Below are 23,852 nucleotides of genomic sequence, written 5' to 3' on the forward strand. Positions count from 1 at the left end.
CTTTAGCTTTGACTTGTTTTATTTCCTCCTCAGAATTTATTTTCCTAGAGTTAACTTTGACGGTAGTGCTAGTCAGCAAAAAGGTGTCGAGAGCATATTTTCCTCTGACTGCTTGAATCTCAGCATTGGAGGTCATACCATATTTTTCCTAGTTTCCCAACTCAGTATGGCAACATAAGTTATCTCTGGACCTTACCAAATTGTCCAGAAGAAAAAGTTCTTAACTTACATTATGTGTGGATTTTTTGAGGTCTGTGAAATGTTTTAAATCATCTATTGTATTTTACAAAAGAGTAATTAGGGGCCATTCTTCAGGTAAAAAGTGGTATCTTCTGACAGCAATACTAATTGTACTAATACTTTATTTACAGGTATTCTTCCAGAGAGCAAAGCCGTAAGAACTGGATCTCCCCGTGCCTACTTCATGATCAGGAATTCCAGTTAATAATTTATAAAGAAACAGTTTTTGTGTGCCATTCACACTGGTCTTTTTAACATTGCTTTGAGCTTATTGCGGTATATGTATTGGGATTTTTCTGTAAAATGGGTGTAATTTTCCCTCAATTACAGGTATGTGACAACTAAAAAAGTTGCTTGCATGCCAATTCAAATCATTCTATATAAAAGGTTATAAGATACAGCAGAGTTATCCCAGTACCTTTTTTTTTTAACTTGAAACTTTAAGTCCTTTATCAAAGACCATAGCAGGAAAGCAGTGTACCTTTTTTTTAATTGCTGAATATAGAATGTTTGAAGATTTTAATTTTCCTTTATGTGTGCAGACTCATAAAGTACAGGGAAATACAACAAATCAAAACTAATTTTTTGTAGATAGCCATTACATTTCTTTAAACTGTCTCAATGCCAATGTGTATTCTACAAAAGAGAATGGTTTCATAAATTAACTGATTGAAGAGTAGGTGCTGGTGTTATACATTTTTTATAAAAACAAAAGCAAATAAATTTTACATAGTGAAATACTAAGTCTTTAATACTTTATCCTTATTTTCTCATCTCTCTGATTTCCCACTAAAAGGATTGCACAGAAAAATTTATGGAAGATTTATTTAAATATGCTCCTAAAAGATTATATGAACATAGTTGTGTTAAACGATTTAGGCTCTTTTTTCAGTGCACTAGAAAAAAGCCTGTGTGACTGTGTTGATAGAATTGAAAATCTGATATTTTCCCTCTTAATGGATTTACTTAGGGCACAAGATACCTGTGTGTTTATGACATTTATAAATAGTAGCTGCCTATTTAATTCCCCTCCCTTCCCCCATTTTTATTCATGACTATGCAAGAAAGCAAAAATACAAAATCAGTACTAGTATTAGAAAATTGAGAAAGGAGAAACAAAACGGAGCAGCAGAATCACTACAGTCATCATTTACATTTAAATTCTAAAAGCCCAAGTAAGATTTTAGGGGGGGTTGAGGGTTTGCTTGGTTTTTAGCTTTTTGGCTTTTTTGTTGTTGTTGAGGGGTTTTTGTTTGTTTGTTTTTTTGTTTTTGTTTTTAAGTGTCTTTTTAGGGCCACACCATGGCATATGGACGTTCCCAGACCAGGGGTCAAATCGGAGCTGTAGCTGCAGGCCTACACTACAGCCATAGCAACGCCAGATCTGAGCAGCATCTGCAGCCTACACCACAGCTCACAACAACACAGAATCCTTAACCCACCGAGCAAGGTCAGGGAGCGAACTTGTGTCCTTGTGGATGCTAGTCAGATTCCTTTCCACTGAGCCATGATGGGAACTCCTGAGGTGTTTTGTTGTTGTTGTTTTTTAACCTTTGGCCTAAAAGTTTCATGGATAGGCTTCAGTGGTCTTCTAAATTCCCTAAAATTATATTTTTAGATTTTGCATAAAAATCTTTTCCTGGGGTTAATTCCAAAAGAGATTTAAGACATTTTCCTTACGTCATCTAATAAAGGTAATAAACTGTGTTGACAGTTAATCATAAAAATAACACAGTGGAATGTATACTACACAGTCGGCCCTCTGTACCTGCAGATTCCATGCCCATGGATTCAACTAACCTTAGATCAGAAACACGGGAAAAAAATTTCTAGAAAGTTCCAAAAAGCAAAACTTGAACATGCCAAACTTGGTAACATTATATACTATTTACATTGTACTAGGTATTATAAGTAATCTAGAGATGATTTAAAGTACATGGGAGGGGGAGTTCCTGATGTGGTGCAGTGGTTAATGAATCCGACTAGGAACCATGAGGTTGCGGGTTTGATCCCTGGCCTTGCTCAGTGGGCTAAGGATCCGGCGTTTCCGTGAGCTGTGGTGTAGGTCGCAAACGTGACTCGGATCCCAGGTTGCTGTGGCTGCGGTGTAGGCCAGTAGCTGCAGCTCTGATTAGACCCCCTAGCCTGGGAACCTCTGTATGCCGCAGAAGCAGTCCTAGAAAAGGCAAAAAGACAAATTAAAATAAAGTACATGGGAGGTAGGAGTTTCCGTTGTGGCTCAGCAGTTAACGGATCTGACTAGCATCCATGAGGATGCAGGTTCAATTCCTGGCCTCACTCAGTGGATTGAGGATCCAGTGTTGCCATGAGCTGTGGTGTAGGTGAAAGACTTGGCTCGGATCCCATGTTGCTGTGACTGTGGTATAGGCTGGCAGCTGCAGCTCCGATTCAACCCCTAGCCTGGGAAACTCCATATGCTGTGGGCATGGCTCTAAAAAGCAAAAAAATAAATAAATAAATAAAAATTAAATAAAGTATATGGGAGGGAATTCTTGTTGTGGCTTAGTGGTAATGAACTCGACAAGTATCCAAGAAGACTTGGATTCAGTTCCTGGACTCACTCAGTGGGTTAAGGATCTAGCGTTGCTGTGAGCTGTGGTGTAGGACACAGACAAGGCTCGAATCCCAGGTTGCTGTGGCTGTGGTGTAGGCTGGCAGCTGTAGCTCCAATTCAACTCCTAGCCTGGGAACCTCCATATGTTACGGGTGCAGCCCTAAAAAGCAAAAACAAACAAACAAAAACATGGGAGGATGTGTGTGTATTACATGCAAATACTATGCCATTTTATATAAGGGACTTGAGCATCCAAGGATTTTGGTGTCTTGGTCAAATCTTAAACCAGTTCCCTTGTGGATACTGAGGGACAACTGTACTTCAATAAAAATGGTTTTAAAAGTAGATGAGTGAGAGCTAATTGTTCCTTTGACAAGTTCCCCTGTACTATGAGGTAATTTTTGAATTAATTTTTCAAAGTATCCTGAGTTGCATAGCATAGTGGATAAGAGCTCAGACAGGCTCAGAATCCAAATTAAGTAGTTTCAAACAGCAGTTCTGCCAGTAATTAGTTTTAGAACCTTGAACAGGTTAAATAACTTCTCCCTGCCATGCTTTTCCCATCTGTAAAATGGGGGAAGTTAGGATAACTACCTCTAAAAAGAGCCTATTACATCATCTGCAAACAAAGGTTGATAATAGCTTTTATTATTGGACTGTTTATTCCATAGATGTAAAGGTGGCACCTCCTTTTCCCCGGCTCTTTATTTTTATTTATTTATTTATTTATTTATTTATTTGTCTTTTTGCCTTTTCTAGGGCCACTTCTGCAGCATGTGGAGGTTCCCAGGCTAGGGGTCGAATCAGAGCTGTAGCCACTGGCCTACATCAGAGCCACAGCAACACAGGATCCGAGCCGCATCTGCAATCTACACCACAGCTCACGGCAACGCCAGATCCTTAACCCACTGAGCAAGGCCAGGGACTGAACCTGAAACCTCATCGTTCCTAGTCGGATTTGTTAACCACTGCGCCACAATGGGAACTCCTCCCCAGCTCTTTAAAGCCCTTTAGAAGACTCACAAGTGTTCAGAGCTAAGAGAAATGAAAACATGGAAATTAGGAGTCTATAATAGAAATTAAATTTCATGTTATCTAATCATGTGTAATAATTTTTATCTTCCTTTAAAGTTGCCTAGAGCTCTTTACTTAGGGAGTACCATAGCAATTAGGAAACCGTTCCATCATGAATTACCTTCTTTGTATTGAACTTAGGCTCCAAAAGCAAATACCCAAATAATTGGTTCAAGGGTGAATCTCAGGTAAGTCATTGAGGCAAAAAGACTGAAGCATTTGTATGACTTAATTATGGATCCATAAGAGTTTTATGATGCCTGGTATAGTTCTGTGCCTGATGACTCACTTATTTATTTATTTAGGGCTGTGCCAAGGCATATGGAGGTTCCCAAACTAGGGGTCAAATTAGAGCTGTAGCCTCTGGCCTGTGCCACAGCTCACAGCAATGCCAAATCTTTAACCCACTGAAGGAGGGCAGGGATCAAACCTGGGTCCTCATGGATGCTAGTCAGATTCGTTTCCTCTGAGCCACAACAGGGAGCTCTGCCTAACTATTTATTTAAATCCTCATTAATTGTTTCACAAAAGATTTGATCTTGTAAGAAAATTTATTTCAGTATTCCTGAACCATATGGTAAACATGTGAATTAAGGCCTTCAGCTAATCACATTTTCTTCTATTCATTTGGAGATGTGACTTACACTGTTAAGGAACTTTGGCAGGTTTTCTTGGCATTAAATAGGGGAGAACTAAAATTGGTGGGAATTGTAAGCAGTGACTAGATTTGTTAGAATGATTCCATCATTTGGAGTTCCCAATCATGGCGCAGTGGTTAACGAATCCGACTAGGAACCATGAGGTTGCGGGTTCAATTCCTGGCCTTGCTCAGTGGGTTAAGGACCTGGCGTTGCAGTGAGCTGTGGTGTAGGTCAAAGACGTGGCTCGGATCCCCCATTGCTGTGGCTCTGGTGTAGGCCAGTGGCTACAGCTCCAATTCGACCCCTAGCCTGGGGACCTCCATATGTCGGGAGAGCGGCCCAAGAAATGGCAAAAAAAAAAAAAAAAAAAAAAAGATTCCATCATTTAAACATTGTTTCAAAGTTTATTAAAGTAACTTTCTTTGGGAGTTACCTTCGAATCCGACTAGGATCCATGAGGTTGTGGGTTCGATCCCTGGCCTTGCTCAGTGGGCTAAGGATCCGGAGTTGCTGTGAGCTGTGATGTAGGTTGCAGACGTGGCTTGGATCCCAGGTTGCTGTGGCTGCGGTGTAGGCCAGTAGCTACAGCTCTGATTGGACCCCTAGCCTAGGAACCTCCATACGCCGCTGGTGTGGCCCTAAAAAAAAAAACAAAAAAAAAAAAAGTAACTTTCTCTGCAACAAGCATTACATTGGGCTTTTGTCATCTCCACTGTACACATGATATGTGAGAAAACAGGCTTAAAGCGGTTTAAAAAATTGTTTAGCCAGAATTTGACAGGGAGACCTAGAACTGCAACCCCAGGACTAATGCATTCAAAAGCTTCTGCTTTTAACCACTCTGCCCTGGTTTCCTAATTTCGTCGTTAGTTCATCCTGAAAGAATTCTCTTCCCTCGCTCAGAAATTTAGCCCCCATCACCAGCTATTTCTGCGGCTCTCCTCGCGTTGAGAAAGGCAGGGCTGTCAGCGAGCAGAGGAATCACTGGGGAATAGCTGCTTGATATCCTAGCAGCACAGATACTGCAAGGGGCCTATTTTAGTCCTTAGATTCCCCAATATTGCCATTTTTCCAACGTACCCTCTAGAGAAAGGGAATTAAATGAGTTTATTTACGTTAAGAATTTTACATCCGAATTATTGTGAGACGATAATCTGGCTCCCCTGGGGCCAACGTGTTCTTTAAAATACGTACACATATATCCCTACAGACTATATATATATCGCCCAGTGATGGCCCCTCACGTGTCCTGCATTTTGCACACTCGGGATTATTTGCATGTTTGTAATCAATGGTCCACCGCCTTCCCCACTGTCACCACACTCCGCCTCTGACTGTCGAGTACGGGGCGGGATTTGCAGTTGCGGGAATCTGAATTCTCGCGCTCAGTGCGCAGAGCTCTCTGGCTTCACCCTCAGAGCAGGAGGGGCACAGGCAGAGGGTGTGGACGGGGTCGTACTGCAGACACCCCGCACGCAGCCGGCTGCTAGCCATAGAGGCTCGGGAGCCGGCCGCTGGGACAGCATCCGCAGCAGAAGCGGAGGCCCAAGTCCGTCCGGCTGGCGTGCGCACGCGCACCAGCGCGCCGGCCGGCCGTCACGTGGCCCCCGGCCAGGGCTCGCGAAGCCGGAAGTGGCCTGAGGCTCAAGGAGGCCGCGGGAGCCCGCTGGCGGTGGCGCGGCGGAGACCCGGCGCGGTAAGCAGGGTGAGGGCGGGCGCGGGCTGGGGGCCTACGCCCCTTCGAGCACCGGCTGCCCAGCTGGGCAAGGCCCGCGCGGAGCGCTCCCGCCCCCTGTGGGAGACTGGAATGCTGAGTCAGGGCGGGGGCGGGGCGGGCGACCTGAGGAGCCCAGGGAGCCCCGAGGCCGAGCCCTCCCAGACCTGGTGGAGCGGACACCGCCTCCCGGTGTCTGGGGCGTGCGAAACCAGGGGGACTGGGCGCGTGGGCCCGTCCCCTGCGTCTGGACTCCTCGCCCCGCGGTCGGCCCCCTGCCCCCGACCCTCCCCTCTGTAGTGGCATTGGGCACCGAGAAAGAGGATGTGTCTGGCTTGGGCCTTGGCCGCCCGCACAGGCGGGATGTCCCTTTCCCTGGAGTTAGACTGGCTGCTTTCTACCCCTTTCCGAGCATGGGCACGATTGGCAGTGTTTAAATCGATTGATTTTTCAAACGATGAAAAGGAGACGTGTCATTAGGGTTTTAGTGATATCAGCGGAGATTGACTCACCGGAAGCTAGAAGCTGAAGCCGTTTTTAATGTACGCACGTATAATGCAAATTCCCAAACCTTTCCTTTGAGAAATGGCTTAAGAGTATATTTTCCAATGCGTTTCCCGGGTATTTTCAGTAGATGGCCACAAAACAAATTCTACCCAGTAATTGTCAAATGCATAACCAGAGACCGACTTTTCTCACTCTAGAACCGTGAACATAATCTTTTTAACAAAATGATTCACGTAGTGGTAGAGTTTGGAAATCCTGGAACTTTGTCCGTTTGTCGCGTCACCAAACCTGTTTTCATCTATGGACAAATGGTAACTTTCATTTTGGACTGTATGTATAAGGAAGTGGACTTGAGGCAGGATCACCACTATCACACTTGTTGAGTGCCTGCCTATACTGTGGCAAAATTTGGGGAAGGTTTATATAGCGAGCACCTTCGGGGTGTGCTGAGTCATATTTTAGCATGCTGTTGTTGTGAGGTTATTGCAAGATAGTTTCAGAAGCATCTCCCCTCATCATTGTGACACTGTAGTTTTCTATCTGCATATGGAGAGCAAATACCTTAGCTGATAATGTTTTGTATTATCCACTAGGCATGTACCTAATGATACTATATGCCGTTTATAGTTATCTCCAGCATTAAAGTTACTTTTTTTTTTGCTTTTTAGGGCCGCACCTGCGGCATAAATTTACAGTAATTAGGGAAGCTTTTCATTCTTGAGAAATATTTGAAATTATTATTGAAAAGGTATTTGAGAAGTTAATTATTACCTCAGTATCTGACAAATGTGTATCTTGTATTTTGAAAAAGGAATCTTACCTTTATTCCTTTTTTCCAATAGTTGCTGTGTGTAAAATTACCTTATCTGAATTAAATGGGTGGTAGCATAACATGCATACATTTTAGTATATCAAAAATAGGCAAAATTTAGAATCCTGGCCATTCTTTTTGTTCCTAAGCCTTCGTGGAATATTGGCGGTCATTAATTCATCACTAAATACCTAGTCTACGGAGTTCCTGTCGTGGCTCAGCGGTTAACAACCCAGTTAGCATCCATGAGGATGCAGGTTCCATCCCCGGCCTCAATCAGCAGGTTAAGGATCTGGCATTGCCCTGAACTGTGGTGTAGGTCGCAGACACGGCTCGGATCCCACGTTGCTGTGGCTATGGTGTAGGCCAGCGGCTACAGCTCGGATTGGACCCCTAGCCCGGGGAACCTCCATATGCCGTAGGTGCAGCCATAAAAAGACAAAAGACAAAAAGATAAATAAATGCCTAGTCTGTTCTAACTAACTATGAAGGGGTATTATTTTTATTCCATAATGGAACTTAAGTATATTTTTTATATCCTTATAGTTATACATTTTTTTTTCAATATTAAGGGGCAAGGCTGGGGTGATGCTTTTTTAAAAAATGGACTATACTTTTAGAGCAGTTTTAAGTCCATACCAAAATTGAGCAGAAGATAAAGATTTTTCATATGCCTCCTGCTCCCGACTATACATAGCCTTTCTTCGCTTATTTTTGAAGACTTGTCAACATACACTTGTATGTGTATCTTTATATACTTGGCAGTTGGAGAAACTATCCTTAAATTAATTTCAGAATTTATAGCTGAGAGGTTACCTTCTGTCATGGTTGTCTCAGGCTCTGTGTAAATGAAATTCTAAGTTATAGAATTGTGGCAACAGTTGCTTTCATTAGTGTTGCCCTGCCCTTGAAGGAAACAAAGTAATTCTTTTCTATATTTCTGTTGTATTTTACATTACTACTTTATTTTAAAACATTTTAAAATATCTTTTGTCACTGATTAATCTTTCAAGACATTTTAAGGAGGTAAATGGCCAATATCACTTTCACTGACAGAGACAAACTTAGAGGGGAAATAGATGTTTTTTTTTTAGCCCTGTGAATAAATGAATTAAATTGAATATATTAGATGTTATTGGTTAATGTTTTCTCACAGCCCACAAAGCACTTTAGCCTTTAATATTGCTGAAAAGTTAGATTTTTACATTGAACTGTTTGTACACTTCGATTTAGCAATAAATAATAGATAAGCTTATTCGAGACTAAAAATAGCTAGCATTTGTTTCTTAAATGTGTTATTCGCTTAAAACAAAAAATGCAGTTCTTTTTTTCTTCTCTCTCAGTATAGCAAGAGGATCACCTGACCAAGCCGAAATGCAGAGCACTTCTAATCATCTTTGGCTTTTATCTGATATTTTGGGCCAAGGAGCTACTGCAAATGTTTTTCGCGGAAGACATAAGGTTGGTACAGAGAGTATCACGAAAGGCTGTGTGTGTAGTCTTCTGAGATTCACACTCAAACTAATGGGAGACTTGGCAGTGTTGATTATTTTGTCTAAAGAGAATGTCTGTTTTTGTGGTTATTTAAGGTACAGCTTGTGTCAGAGGCAGTGATATCTACTCATTGGTGGGAGGGGTCATGTGTTGGGGGGGTTGGGAAAAAACTGGAAGGTCGGTTGAAACAAGGGACTGGGGAAGGTTAGGGTTGGGCCCTTTGGTTCTTTCCTCATCCTAGTCCTCCTCTGGTGAGTGATCTTGCTAACAAGTTCTGTGCTGCAGTGATCTGGGTAGGAGGGAGTAGAGGGAGGCCTGGTGAGGAGGTAGATGGGTAGTTTGGAGGGAAGCCCACACGTGATGCTCCTGTGCTATACTAAGGCTTCATGTTCCCACTCAAACTGATTCTATGCGTTAGGGGAGTAAAGTGCGGTCATCAACAAGGAGCCCAGGTAGAAAAGGCTGTATATCCTGGTATACGGTAACTAGAACTTGTTAGTGGAAGTGATGATAGAATAGAGGGGCTAATCCTGGAGGCATTCCAAGAACCAGAAAGATTTTGTGTCAGATTCTGTATTGAAGGATGGAATTAAAGATAATTAAAATCATTTAAAACACAAAAATTTTACTTTAAGATCATTAAAATTTCTATTCTGGGAAAGAAGCTGAAAAAATAATGAATGAAAAAATCCTTTTATGGGAGTTCCTGTTGTGGCTCGATGGAAACGAATCCAACTAGTATCCATGAGGATGTGGGCTCCATCCCTGGCCTTGCTCAAGGGGTTAAGGCGTAATCTGTGGCGTAAGCTGCAGGTGCGGTTTGGATCTGGCATTGCTGTGGCTGTGGCATAGGCCACAGCCCTAAAGAAAAAAATAAATAAATTTATAATACAAATAATCATCCACAGAGTTCCCGTTGTGACACAATGGTTAATGAATCTGACTAAGAGCCATGAGGTTGCGGGTTCAATCCCTAGCATTGTTCAGTGGGTTAAGGGTCCGGCGTTGCCATGAGCTGTGGTGTAGGTTGCAGATGTGGCTCGGATCCCACGTTGCTGTGGCTCTGGCGCAGGCCGATGGCTACAGCTCCAATTCGACCCCTAGCCTGGGACCCTCCATATGCCATGGGAGCGGCCCAAGAAAATGGCCAAAAGACAAAAAAAAAAAAATAATCATCATCATCATCATCCACTAATTTTCCAGCACTATGAATACAGCACAGGAGTGCTAAACATTTTAGTAAGGAGGAGTTTCCTTGTATTTTTCTTAAGACTTCCAATCAGTTCTGTTTGTGACAATGAGATAAACATTCATAGGGGATGGGCTGTTCCCATGGTTCTTAGAGGATGTAGTATAGTATTTAGCTTTTTTTCCCCCTCCAATTCTAGAGTTGACCACAGGTCCTGGTACTTAAGTTCATAGTGATCAACCTTGGATTATTCCTGTCCTAGAATTATTTTTGTTTTGTGCACTGTGCCAAGAAGCAACACAGAATTTAGCAGTGAGATACATCTGATGATCTGTCTTCCTGTGACCCAAATTAACAAACTAATAGTCACTTGGTATGTGTCAACCACTGTGATAAACCCAGTGATTTTAGCTACAATTAATATGCAGTTCCTGCCCATAAAGAGTTTTGGTTTAGAAGCAAGGTTGAATTAGAAGGAACGTAAGTTAGAGACTGAAGGAGTGACGGTAGTTAGTGATAGAAATAGAGGGAGACATGTTTAAGGTGTCTGGCACTGGAGTTTCCACTGTGGCTCAGTGGGTTAATGATCCAGCTTGTCTCTTTGGAGGCGCCAGTTGGATCCCCAGCATGTGGGTTAAGGATCCAGTGTTGCTGCAGCTATGGTGTATGTGTCACAGCTCCAGCCGGGATTCCATCCCTGGCCCAGGAACTTTCCATAGCCTTGGGGGCAGCTGAAGAAGAAAAAGAAAAAAAAACAACAAAAAAAACCTCAGGTGCCTGGAACTAGCAAATACCTCACATGTGTGATTCTCTTTCCTTACTGAGGTACCCAGTGTCCTTTACCTAAGTGCCCGCACTTGCTTAGTAGGCACTCTAAAATTTGTTGACTGAAAGAATAAATGAGTGAATGAGGACAGAGCAGACTGCCCTTTGACAACCTCAAGTTCATTAAAGGCAGTAAAATATTCTTTACCTAGTGTAGTTTGAAAGCTTCAAATAAGGATTTGAGAGGCCTAAAAATTGACCTAAAATATTGCTAACAGCCAGTTTAGTTTTCAGTCGGTAACAGTCTTCCTTGGGATGTGTTTTGAGAAACCATGTTTGTTCTCAGTGCCATCAGTCTTGAGGGTTTTGGACTATCCCCCCAAATCCTGCTTGCCCTTAGTAACTGTTTAAGGATCTTTAATTGTAAAGGCTAAACCCTTTTATGTTACTGCTTGGAATGAGCACAGCCCTAAACTTACTATTTGTTATTCAGAGTGTATTACCTGTTTGATCTGTCTCTTTTTCATTTAGTTGCCTTGAGCTACACAGGTGTGTGGATGGTTGTATATGTGTGTGATACCCGTGGTGAAGGTAAAGGGGAGAGAGCCGTAGGAAGGATGTGTTGATCTACACATTGTAAATATTGATGTATATGTGGGACTGCATATATTGTTCGTAATGCTTTGACTTGGGGACAGCGAATGATAGATACTGTGCAGTTGAACAGAAAGACAATGGTACATTCCCACACATGTCCTAATAATCTCACAGGTGTGATGTAGTCTGCAAAAAGGTTGGCAAATACTGGCCTCGGTCGCAGTGGATGCGTTGCAACATTTGTACTTTTTCCCCTGCTTGCTCTTCTGTTAGGATTCTCCTAATTTCAGGCTATGTTTGAGACAAGAGTCCCTAAGAAAAATCTCTCTGTTGTGGTACAGATTTGGCAATGCCCTTACCTTGACTGGTCATATGGAAAAACAGGAAGTGTAATTGAGCTCTAGTTAAATTGATCCATTTTCATACTCTGTGAAAACGGTCAATGGTCTTTTCCTCTGGAAAGAATGTAGAGGAGCAGTGGGGGATGGGGAGGGAGAGGAGTGATCACATCCCGCAGATAGTCGTCTCCAAAGACTGATCTTGAAGAGTAAGACTGTGATGCAGTTAAATGATTTTAGGAAGATCGTGAAATTCTGAGATGAGGGGAGGAAGGTGATGGCTGCAGGTATTGAATTGTGTGGGGAGCTGTGGAGGGGGCTTCAAAGCAGGAAGAACACAGAGGTCATAAAAGATAGGGAGCCATGAAATATCTTTAGGCAAATCATGCTGGAACCCCAAGTTCATGGAGGAAATGAATGCTCTTTCCACTAACTCCAGGCAAGCTCAGCCTTGAATTGTGGGAAAGGTAAGGTTAAACTCAAAGAATCTGGCCTGAGTGATTGGAAGGAGATAGGAGGGTCTGGAAGAGAGCCTTAAAGTAAGGTTTAATTAGGTGAGCAACATGAGAATGTAATGTTTACCTGAAATTAAGCGTGTATTTTGTACTTCTGAGATTCTCCCCCACTAGTTGCACCATGCTGTGTGTTGTAATTCTGTGTTAGATCTACTTCAGTATGCCATGGGAGAGTGAAAGTTGGGTCTCACAGGTGCTTTGGTTGAGAAAAGGAAATGTCTTTGACCCTCTAGAAATGGTCTGCGAGGCAATAATCTACCTTAGTCACATAGGTGAAGTTGCAGAAAGTTACCCCAGGTCCAGTGAGAATGGTCTGCTTTAACCTTACTCTCCACCGCCCACCTCCACACACACATACACACTTTGTCCAGCTGGGGAATCTTAATAGTTAAGTATAGGAGTTCCCTGGTGATTCAGTGGCTTAAGGATCTAACATTGTCACTGCTATGGCTCAGATTCAGTCCCTGGCCTGGGAACTTCCACATGCCACAGGCACAGCCAAAAAAAAAAAAAGTTAATTGTATTACTTTGAGATTCTTACTAAAAATTTCACATGTGAAATATGATTTTCCTCTGTTTTGATTAATTTAAAATTATTAGGCCCTGAAGAAGCCCTTGTGAGTTTCACTTTATATTTCTTATTCAAAATGTGTACACTCACATTTGGTACTGTTAGAGCTTTTCCTATATGTAAATGGTTGTCTTTGCCATGTGTGTGATGATGGAAGCTTTATTTTTAATATAAAGAAAATAGCCTTTTCTACTTTCCAAAGCATCCAATTTGAAAGAAATATTGAACAGTGGATAGATTTATTTTAGCTTAAAAAAATAAAGTCAGGAGCCCTAGTACAAATTACCTATGCTTAAAAATATTCAAGTGTTCTGGAGTTCCTGCTGTGGCACAGTGGGATCGGTGGCATCTCTGGAGCCCTGGAACGCAGATTCTGTCCCTGGCCTGACACAGCAGGTTACAGATCCAGTATTGATGCAGCTGCGGCTCAGATCTGATCCCTGGCCTGGGAAGTCCGTATGCCACGGGGTGGCCAAAAAAAGAAAAAAATATTCAGAGTGTTCTATAAAAAAGATAAATTGCTTTATCTAGTTCTAATAGTACCTTTTTATCTTTATAATAGTATAAATAAATAAAACCTTTCTCTCCTTCTCTTAGAAAACTGGTGACTTATTTGCTATCAAAGTATTTAATAACATAAGCTTCCTTCGTCCAGTGGATGTTCAAATGAGAGAATTTGAAGTGTTAAAAAAACTCAATCACAAAAATATTGTCAAATTATTTGCTATTGAAGAGGAGGTAAGTAGTCAAGCTTTAGTTACACCTGTCCTGTTTATTATTGTTATTACAATTCAGGAGAAATAATCTAATATAAAAATTGTTTTATAAACAGTGGGTTTTTTAAAATGATGAAAATGAGAGCACCAAATATTTATTGTCAAAGATTCTTTTTTTTTTTTTTTTTTTTGTCTTTTGTCTTTTGTCTTTTTAGGGCCGCACCTGCAGCATATGGAAGTTCCCAGGCTAGAGGTCCAATTGGAGCTACAGCTGCTGGCCTACGCTACAGCCACAGCAACACAGGATCCGAGCTGAGTCTGTGACCTACACCGCAGCTCACGGCAACGCCAGATCCTTAACCCACGGATCAAGGCTAGGGATCAAACCCACAACCTCATGGTTCCTAGTCAGATTCGTTTCCACTGTACCATGACAGGAACTCCAAGGTTTCTTGAATAGGTGTAACAATGGAAATAAAATATCATGGAATCAGAAAAAGTAGTATAAAAAATAAAAGAATATAGAATATGGTTACCAGTATTATTACTACAAGTAAGACTAAGTGAGGTTAAATTGACATGATTATATAAGGAGCAAGGGGAAAGTCAAACAATAAAAAGAAGGCTTTATAAAACAATAAAAATCCTTGGAATCCAGAGATTGATATATCAAGTCCAGTTGCAAAAGAAACAGTGAAATTAAAATGTCATGGAGTTCTCATTGTGACTCAGCTGCAAACCCGACTAGTATCCATGAGGACACGGGTTCAATCCCTGGTCTCACTCAGTGGGTTAAAGAATCGAGTGTTGCTGTGAGCTGTGGTGTAGATGCGGCTCGAATCTGGCATTGCTCTGGCTGTGGCATAGGCCAGCAGCTGCAGCTCTAGCTCTTATTTGACCCTTAGCCCCAGGAACTTCCGTATGCTGTGGGTGCAGCCCTAAAAAGATGAAAAACAGAAAAAAGATGTCATTAGAAAAATAGATATGAGTAATCACACCTTTTGAGACACAGTTTGGCAGTTTATACTCCTTATATCAGTGATTTCATTTTTAGTGATTACTTCTTAGGAAGTAATCAGAAATGTAAATTAGAATTTTATGCAGGAGGATGTTCATTGCTGCCCTGTTTTTAATAATGACAGATTAAATAAGTTAGACTGTTTGATGGATAATTACCTGGAGTTAGCTACATTCGAGGTTAAGAGAATAGCCTTCCAGACTGCCAAGTCTGTTCAAGACTTCTAATATGAGTTCCAGAGAAGTTTGGCAAACTACACAGTCAGAGAGACAAGTCTCCACCAGACTGCGGATTCAGATAGGAGCTACAAGTTCAGCAGTCCCCAGGGCTACCTTCACTTAAGACCAGCTGGCTACAGATTCAGAGCTTCACAGGACTGCTCTGAGATCTGATAATTTGCTCGAACGTTGAGTGACTCTCAAAACTCAGGAAGGCCCTTTACAGTTCACCCTCAAACAACACAGGTTTGAACTGCATGGGTTCACTTACAACAACGCTGTTTTTTTTCTGCTAAATATGTACTGCAGTGCAACACGATCTGAGAGTGGTTGAATCTGCAGATGCAAAACCGTAGATACAGAGAGCTGACTGTAAAGTTATATGTAGATTTTGGGCTGTGTGGAGGGTCAGCCCTCACACCCCTGCTTTGTTCATGCTGCCTGCATAGCTGACCTTTAGTCTCCAGCTCTTCCTGGAGGTTCTGGCTAATTACCCTTAGCCTGTATTTGCTCTGAAAGTTAGAAAGGATGTGCATGTCCTGAAATCCCCGTCATAAACACTTGTTAGACTGTCACGTGGCCAAAGCCCTAAGACAGACACTTGTAACAGATGGACATTCCAGAGGCCTAGCAAATCACCTCCTGGTAGCCAAGGGCAAAGTAACATTCTTTACTACACAGTAGTTAAGCAGTAATACAAAAGAGATATTTAGGAGTTCCCTTGTGGTGAAGCAGGTTAAGGATCCGGCATTGTCACTGTAGCAGTTCAGGTTGCTGCTATGGTTTGGATTCAGTCCCTGGCCCAGGAACTTCCATATGCCACAGATGTGGCAAAAAAAGAGAGAGAGAGATAACAAAATTTCAGTCACCTCAGAGCATGCTTATATATAACGTTCTGTGAGAAAATCAGTGTTGGAAATATGTATGCAGTATGATCTTAATATATACAGTATGATATGCAAAGTGTTATGTGTATAATGTGACTTGATACATAGAAAAAAGACTGAAAGGAAACATCAGAATGTTAACATAGTAACATAATTATCTCTGGGTGATGGGATTATGGGCATTTCTCAAATTTTCAGTTCATTAACATTGAATTATTTCGTTATTATAAAACAAGAGTTTTCTTTCAATTATTTATTTTATATCTACTCAATAGTAGAGAAATTTAAAATATTTTATAGCTATTTTTTGGGGATATGTAGAAAAAAATTATAGAAGAAAGACGGATAAAAAGTTGGAGATGGGAGTTCCCACTATGGCTCAGTGGTTTAAGGATCCAGCACTGTCTCTGTGGCAGCTTGGGTTGCTGCTGAGGCCTAGGTTCAATCCCTGGCCCAAGAACTTTCCTATGCTGTGGGTGCAGCCAAAGAAAAAAAAAAGTTGGAGGTGAAAATTGGATTTTTAAGACTCATTTTCCAGTTTCTGAAATGAGCACATATCATATAATCAATGTGTATTTGTAATTTGGTAATTTTTTTTGATAAAGCAGTTATTAAATTGACGATGTATCTTATAATCAATAGTTCATTAAAATCAAGGTTTAAAACAGATCAGCAGCTCAGATTCACATAAGCACCCTGGAACTTTGCGGCAAGAGGACCACTCACCTATTCTGCTATCTGTATTTAAGGCTAGAACTCCATTCTTTGAAGTAAAAGTATTTGTCACAGGAGGAATTTCAGATGTCTTAAGCAATTTGTTAGAAGAGCTAATATCTTAAGTGTACTATTATGTGTGAGAAATTAAAGGTAATTTCAAAAGAATCCTTATAACATCATAGCAGTGACTTTCTAATTAGATTTAGCCAGCTTTTACTGCGGTTTGTCTTCAAAAACTAATTGAATTTTAATACAAATTTAGAGGATGTTAATTCTCATATGTATAGTTAACAAATATTTAACAAACCCCAGGTAAAAAGCAGTTCAAAGTGCCTTCATTATTGTAACATATCCAACTTTTAGATGAAATCAGATAATTATTGGCATATAATAAAAATTTATTTTTTATATTGTGTCTCAATCAGTAAATTTTTTTTTCAGACAACAACAAGACATAAAGTACTTATAATGGAATTTTGTCCATGTGGGAGTTTATACACTGTTTTAGAAGAACCATCTAATGCCTATGGACTACCAGAGTCTGAATTTTTAATTGTTTTGAGAGATGTGGGTACGTTTGTTTATGTGATTTTATACATACATATATTTATATATAACTTAAATACATAAGAATTTTTCAAGATAAATTTTGGGTTTTTTTTGTTTTGTTTTGTTTTTTTGTCTTTTTAGGGCCACACCCACAGCATATGGAGGTTCCCAGGCTAGGGATCTAATCAGAGCTGCAGCTGCCGGCCTTCCCCACAGCCACACCAACCATGGATCCAAGCCAGGTCTGCAACCTACACCACAGCTCACGGCAACGCCGGATCCTTAACCCCCAAGTGAGGCCAGGGATCGAAACTGCATCCTCATGGATATTAGTCAGATTTGTTTTTGCTGAGCCACAACAGGAACTCCAAGATAAATTTCTTATATTCAAAGCCAAATACCTTTATGTAGTACTTTCTTAGATTTGAACCAAAAGTACAAGTGCAAAAAGAAAAAAAGCAGATAGATTGGACTTAAGCAACATGAAAAATTTCAGTGTTTCAAAGGACAACTTCAAGTGCAAAGACAGCCCACATAGAACTAGAGAAAGTATTTGCAAATCATATGTCTAATAAGGAACTTTTACCCAACAACTCAACAATGAATTAGACAACGCAGTTTAAAGTTGGGCAAAAGATTTTATAGACATTTCTCCATAGAAGATAAACAGATGGCCAGCAAATATATAAAAAAGGTCATTGGCGTTCCAGCTGTGGTGCAGTGGTTTAATGATCTGGCTTGTCTCTGTGGCCTTGCTGATACAATTCCCATCCTGGTGCAGTGGGTTAAGGATGTGGAGTTGCTGCAGCTACAGTGTAGATTATAGCTGTGGCTCAGATTCACTCCCTGGCCTATGAACTTCCATATGCCACACCATTTTAAAAAAAAGTTGTTAGGGAAATGTGAATCAAAGCGAGTTCCCTGGCAGCTCAGTGGGTTAAGGATCCAGCATTGTTACTGGAGATAAAAAACGCACCAAGATATGTCACTGCATTACCCACTAGGAAGGCTAAAATCAAAAAGACAAAACAAGTGTTGGCGAGGATGTAGAGAATTGAAACCTTATATACTATTGGTGGTATTGTAAAGAGGTACAGCCCCTTTGGACAACAGTCTGACAGTTCCTTAGAAGGTTAAACAGAATTACCATGTGGCTCAGCAATTCCATTACCAGGTATTTATCTAAGAAAAATTTAAAACAGATCCACACAAAAATTTGCATACCACTATTTATAACAGCAAAAAGATGGCAACAACCTAGTGTCCATCAACTGATGAATAGATTTTAAAAATGTGGGAGTTCCTGTGGTGGCTCAGTGGTTAGTGAACCAGACTAGCATCCATGAGGACATGGGTTCGATCCCTGGCCTCGCTCAGTGGGTTAAGGATCTGGCATTGCCGTTGAGCTGTGGTGTAGGTCGCAGACGCAGCTCAAATCTGGCGTTGCTGTGGCTGTGGTGTAGGCCAGCGGCTACAGCTCTAATTGGACCCCTAGCCTGGGAACCTCCATATGCCACAGGTGCGGCCCTAAAAGACAGAAAGACCAAAAATAAATAAATAAAATGTGGTATATCTATACAGTGGAATATTGTTCATTCTTAGTAAGAATGAAGTGGTGATACATGCTGTAATATGAATGCACCTCGAAAAATTATGCTTAGTGAAAGACACTCTACAGAAAAGGTTACATTATTTGTATGATTTCATTTATGTGAAATGTCCAGAACATGCAAACCCATAAAGATAGAAAACATTAATGGTCGTCAGGGTCTTGAGGGGAGAGTGGAGTTGCGAAGTGACTGCTGGTAAATGTGGGGTTTCTTTTTGGCATAATGAAAGTGTTCTGAAATCAGTGGTGATGGGTGTACACTCTGACTCTGATTATACTGAAAGTTACTGAATTGTATTCTTTAAAAGATGAGTTTCATGAAGTTCTTGCTGAAGTGCAACAGAATCTGCACTTGGGACTGTCTCTGGAGCCTTGGGACACAGGTTCAATCCCCTTCCCGGCACAGTGGGTTAAGGATCTAGGATTGCCACAGCTTTAGTGCAGGTCACAACTCCAGAAACTCCATATGCTGCAAGGCAGCCAAATTTTATCTCAATAAAGCTATTATTAAAAAGAAAAAAGAATATGGCAACCTAAGAGAATAATAACTTCTTTAAAAGAATATTCAAAGAATAGGAAAAGCCCAGCAATAAAGAAGGTATGGGGTTAGTGGGAATTCTTGAACCTGACACTGGAAACTGTAGAAACTATTTAGGTAAAGGTAAAATGAAAGAGAAACAATATATGTGACAGCCTATTAAATCAAACAAGTTTTAGGTAATTGATACTTTCCTAAGTGTACTGGTAGCCCTGAGTTTTCATACTTGAATGTTGATATTCCTAAACTTATTTTTATATGTCATACTTAGACATTCATCTATCGGCTGTCAAAGAAATGTTTCAAACTATCACACTGCATGTCAGTTAGCCCGAAGTTTAATTTCAGCAATTTTGTCACCTTTTCCCTTAAAAACAACAACAAAAAAAGGAAAATGGCCTTTTTAGACTAGCCATAAGCATATGAGAAATACATTTTTATGGAAACAAGTCTGACACTTTGCTGCTTCCTAGTATTTTTTTTTTAATGTATTGAATCTACTTTACTTTTTTATGAAATTTTTTTCATGAAGATGTAAAATTGTGGTGAAACATTATTTTGGTGGTGGGGAGGGATCTTTATTCTTAAGTTTAGACAGATGGCCCAGAGGCATGTAACCAAAAGTAATGCAGGAAGTCATATGCTTAAGAACATGCTTAAGATCATTGTGCATTGTGTTTTTTTTTTTTTTTTTTTTTTTTTTTTTGCCACATCTGTTGCACGTGTGAGTTCCTGGGTCAGGGATTGAACCTGCACCACGGCAGCGACCTGAGCTGCTACAGTGACCACAACAGATCCTTAACCCACTGTGTCACAAGAGAACTCCACTTGTTCCCATTTTCTTGATGGTATTTAAGAGAGATTGGAATCTTCCTTAGACCATGTATCATTCTAAAACTCCTCATAACCCAAACATGAAATATAAAATACAAATATTACTGACTACTTCTTTGATTAAAGTGACTTTGGACCAACTTATGCAAACACTTATACTGAGTGACTATGAGTAAATATTAATGTATTTGATGCACACACCCTTCTGCAGAGATAGCTACATTATGATTTCCTTTCTTTTATATTTATTGTTGAAGTGGGTGGAATGAATCATCTCCGAGAAAATGGCATAGTCCACCGTGATATCAAGCCAGGAAATATCATGCGTGTGATAGGGGAAGATGGACAGTCTGTGTACAAACTCACAGATTTTGGTGCAGCCAGAGAATTAGAAGATGATGAGCAGTTTGTTTCTCTGTATGGCACAGAAGAATATTTGGTAAGTCATGCATCTCTAATAATTTCGTTTAAAGAAGCTGCATGTACTATAAGTATGAGTAATTGGTTAGCCAGTTCACTATAAAATATCTTCTTTGGCAGAAATTAAATCTTCTGTTCTAACGAATATGGTATATAACAAGGGATTAGATATTGATTTCTCAGGGTGTTGTTTTTCAGTTAAAAATTCTTAAAAATTTTATAGTACTCTTAAGTTCTTTAATTTTCCTAATATGATAGATCTATATTAAAAGATAGAACTATCGGGAGTTCCCTTCGTTGCTCAGTGGTTAACGAATCCAACTAGGAACCATGAGGTTTCGGGTTCGATCCCTGGCCTTGCTCAGTGGGTTAAGGATCCGGCATTGCTGTGTGCTGTGGTAGAGATCGCAGACATGGCTTGGATCCCATATTGCTGTGCCTCTGGCATAAGCTGGTGGCTACAGTTCTGATTAGACCCCTAGCCTGGTAACTGCCATATGCCACGGGTGCAGCCCTAGGAAAGACAAAAAAAAAAAAAAAAAAAAAAAAAAAAAAAAAAGACTTCCTTTTTTGGGTCAGAACAGATGATACATTACAAGCGTATTATAATACTATTCCCTGTAGATCAAACTTCTTTATAATTCTGAAGCAGAAGATTCTGTTCAGAGAGGTTGTTATTGAAAGACGGAAAGAACCATTTTAGAAACATACACACAAAAATGAAATGCCTTTAAAAGATCTAACTTGAAATGCTAAAAATCTAACAGAGCTCTGTGGTAGAAACAGTTTATGTAGGTGTGTTTGTGTGAAGTTAGTAAATATTTGAAACTCTTAAGAAAATTCAGGTTCAATCCCTGGCTTTACTTGGTGGATTAAGGATCCAGTGTTGCTGTGAGCTGTGGCATAGGCCGGCAGATGCAGCTTGCATTTCAGCCCTTAGTCTGGAAGCTTCCATATGCTGCAAGTGCAGCCCTAAAAAAAGGAAGGAAAAAAACCACCTAGCAATACAGTACTAGCCTTCATGAGGTTGATCCCCTGTTATCAACTCAGTCTTTCACATTTCCTCCTCGGAATATTTTTCTCATTTTGGAGTTCCTAGACTAGATGTTGAATCTTCTTTTTCTGTGTTTAAGAATGAAGAAAATGCCATTTTTTTTTCCTACCGTTTTTTAATATGATGGTTATCTTAATAATATAACCTGCAAACTTGCTGCAGCTTTGCCCTTATACTCCTGTTCCAGATGCAGGGGCCCAGGCTCAGTAGGACTAAGCATATACAAGTAGAAGTAGCACATTTAGGAGAGAGCCAGTGGGTACAGACATGCCAGGCCAGTGTGTGTCAGGCCCCTGTCAGTCAGTCACTGCCAAGGAGAAGGCCTTCCAACTGTACCAGTCAGGCAGTTTATTATTGCACCTTTTGAGGAGATACCCCCTTTGTCTCCTTCTAGAATCGCTGTTTGTCCTCTTCCCAGGTTGGTGGCCTCATGTTCCAGAAGATATCAGGCATGTCCAGGTCTGATACAGCACCACTGATATACTAAGTACTGGCTGCTAGGTCAGAGGTCTGGCTAGCACTTCTTTGGACAGTAGTTACTTTATGTGCTGTGCCATGGAAGCAGCACAACCACTCAGATGCCATATATCTTGTAGGCATGCTTAGACACTCACTTTATTTTTTTATTTTTTTATTACTCAAATGAATTTATCACATCTGTAGTTGTATAATGATCATAACAATCTGATTTCACAGGATTTCCATCCCACAGCCCAAGCAGATCCCCCACCCCCCAAAACTGTCTCCTCTGGAGACCATAAGTTTTTCAATGTCTGTGAGTCAGCATCTGTTCTGCAAAGAAGTTCTGTCTGTCCTTTTTTTCAGATTCCACATGTCAGTGAAAGCATTTGATGTTGGTGTCTCATTGTATGGCTGACTTCACTTAGCATGGTAGTTTCTAGGTCCATCCATGTTGCTAAAAATGCTGGTAATTCGTTCTTTTTGATGGCTGAGTAATATTCCATTGTGTATATGTACCACATCTTCTGGATCCACTCCTCTGTCAGTGGACATTTAGGTTGTTTCCATGTCTTGGCTCTTGTAAATAGTGCTGCAATGAACATCAGAGTACATGTGTCTTTGCAAGTCGTGGTTTTCTCTGGATAGATGCCCAGGAGTGGGATTGCTGGATCAAATGGTAGTTCTATTTTTAGTTTTCTGAGGCATCTCCATACTGCTTTCCACAGTGGTTGCACCAATTTACAATCCCACCAACAGTGTACTAGGGTTCCTTTTTCTCCACACCCTCTCCAGCACTTACTGTTTGTAAACTTTTGGATGATGGCCATTTGGTGTAAGGTGGTACCTCATCGTGGTTTTGATTTGTATTTCTCTAATAATGAGTGACGTAGAACATCTTTTCATGTGTTTTTTGGCCACGTGTATGTCTTCTTTGAAGAACTATCTGTTTAGATCTTCTGCCCATTTTTTGATGGGGTTGTTTGTTTTTTTGGTATTGAGCTGGAGAAGGTGTTTATAAATTTTGGAGATTAATCCCTTGTCAGTCGATTCACTTGCAAAGATTTTCTCCCATTCTGTGGGTTGTCTTTTTGTGTTGTTTAGGGTTTCCTTTGCTGTGCAGAAACTTTGAAGTTTGAGTAGGTCCCATTTGTTTATTTTTCTTTTTATTGTCAATACTCTGATAGGTGGATCTGAGAAGATGTTGCTGTCATTTATGTCACAGAGTGTTTGGCCTGTGTTTTCCTCTAGGAGGTTTAGATACTCACTTTAAACCTCTCGTGCTTATCACCTCCTTTGATTTCTTATTAAAACGTATTTCCCAAAAGAGTAGTCCCACTCATCCTCCCTAAAATAATAATCCAGGGATTGTAACCCTTTGGGAGTCAGATTCATAAATTATATTTTTTAGGAGTTCCCGTCGTGGCGCAGTGATTAATGAATCCGACTAGGAACCATGAGGTTGCGGGTTCAGTCCCTGTCCTTGCTCAGTGGGTTAAGGATCTGGCGTTGCCGTGAGCTGTGGTGTAGGTTGCAGACGCAGCTCGGATCCCTCGTTGCTGTGGCTCTGGCGTAGGCCAGTGGCTACAGCTCCGATTAGACCCCTAGCCTGGGAACCTCCATATGCCGCTGGAGCGGCCCAAAGAAATAGCAAAAAGACAAAAATAAATAAATAAATTAATTAATTAATTAAAATTTAAAAATAATAATAAATTATATTTTTTAGAAACCCTCTCAGCAGTAGCATCTGCATTGGTTCCCAGGCCCTTGGGCCACTGACAAATATCATAAAGTCATAAGGC

The 23,852-nt window shown here is 40.7% G+C and overlaps 3 protein-coding genes across 22 annotated transcripts in view; all 3 read left to right on the forward strand.

Annotated features, from left to right (window-relative positions):
- Positions 1 to 978, forward strand: part of XPOT (exportin for tRNA) — a 196,424-nt gene extending 195,446 nt beyond the window's left edge. For all 10 annotated transcript variants that reach the window (XM_084956255.1, XM_084956256.1, XM_021091942.2 and 7 more), the window contains one exon: positions 372 to 978. In XM_084956255.1, coding sequence (XP_084812381.1) covers positions 372 to 398 — 27 coding nt within the window. In that variant the 3' untranslated portion in view covers positions 399 to 978. The remainder of the gene's footprint in view (positions 1 to 371) is intronic.
- LOC146403305 (uncharacterized) lies at positions 544 to 7,062 on the forward strand. The gene is made up of 3 exons (XM_084957816.1): positions 544 to 570; positions 5,954 to 6,786; positions 6,949 to 7,062. Exons 1-2 carry the CDS (start codon positions 544 to 546, stop codon positions 6,542 to 6,544), a joined length of 618 nt encoding a protein of 205 aa, XP_084813942.1. The 3' UTR covers positions 6,545 to 6,786; positions 6,949 to 7,062.
- Positions 6,153 to 23,852, forward strand: part of TBK1 (TANK binding kinase 1) — a 49,472-nt gene continuing 31,772 nt past the window's right edge. For 6 of the 11 annotated variants that reach the window (XR_014845103.1, XR_014845098.1, XR_014845099.1 and 3 more), the window contains exons 1-5: positions 6,153 to 6,226; positions 8,906 to 9,023; positions 13,629 to 13,769; positions 17,029 to 17,158; positions 20,375 to 20,556. Coding sequence is in view for 5 of the 11 variants with exons in the window: in XM_021090852.2 (XP_020946511.1) it covers positions 8,937 to 9,023; positions 13,629 to 13,769; positions 17,029 to 17,158; positions 20,375 to 20,556 (540 nt within the window). In the remaining 6 variants the exon portion in view is untranslated. 11 annotated transcript variants of the gene reach the window in all.

This window comes from Sus scrofa, chromosome 5 (genome assembly GCF_054392235.1).
Source record: "Sus scrofa isolate SSC_HxYL_T2T_F1_AM1 chromosome 5, Sscrofa_HxYL_maternal_Yorkshire_Landrace_v2.0, whole genome shotgun sequence".
NCBI lineage: Eukaryota > Metazoa > Chordata > Mammalia > Artiodactyla > Suidae > Sus > Sus scrofa.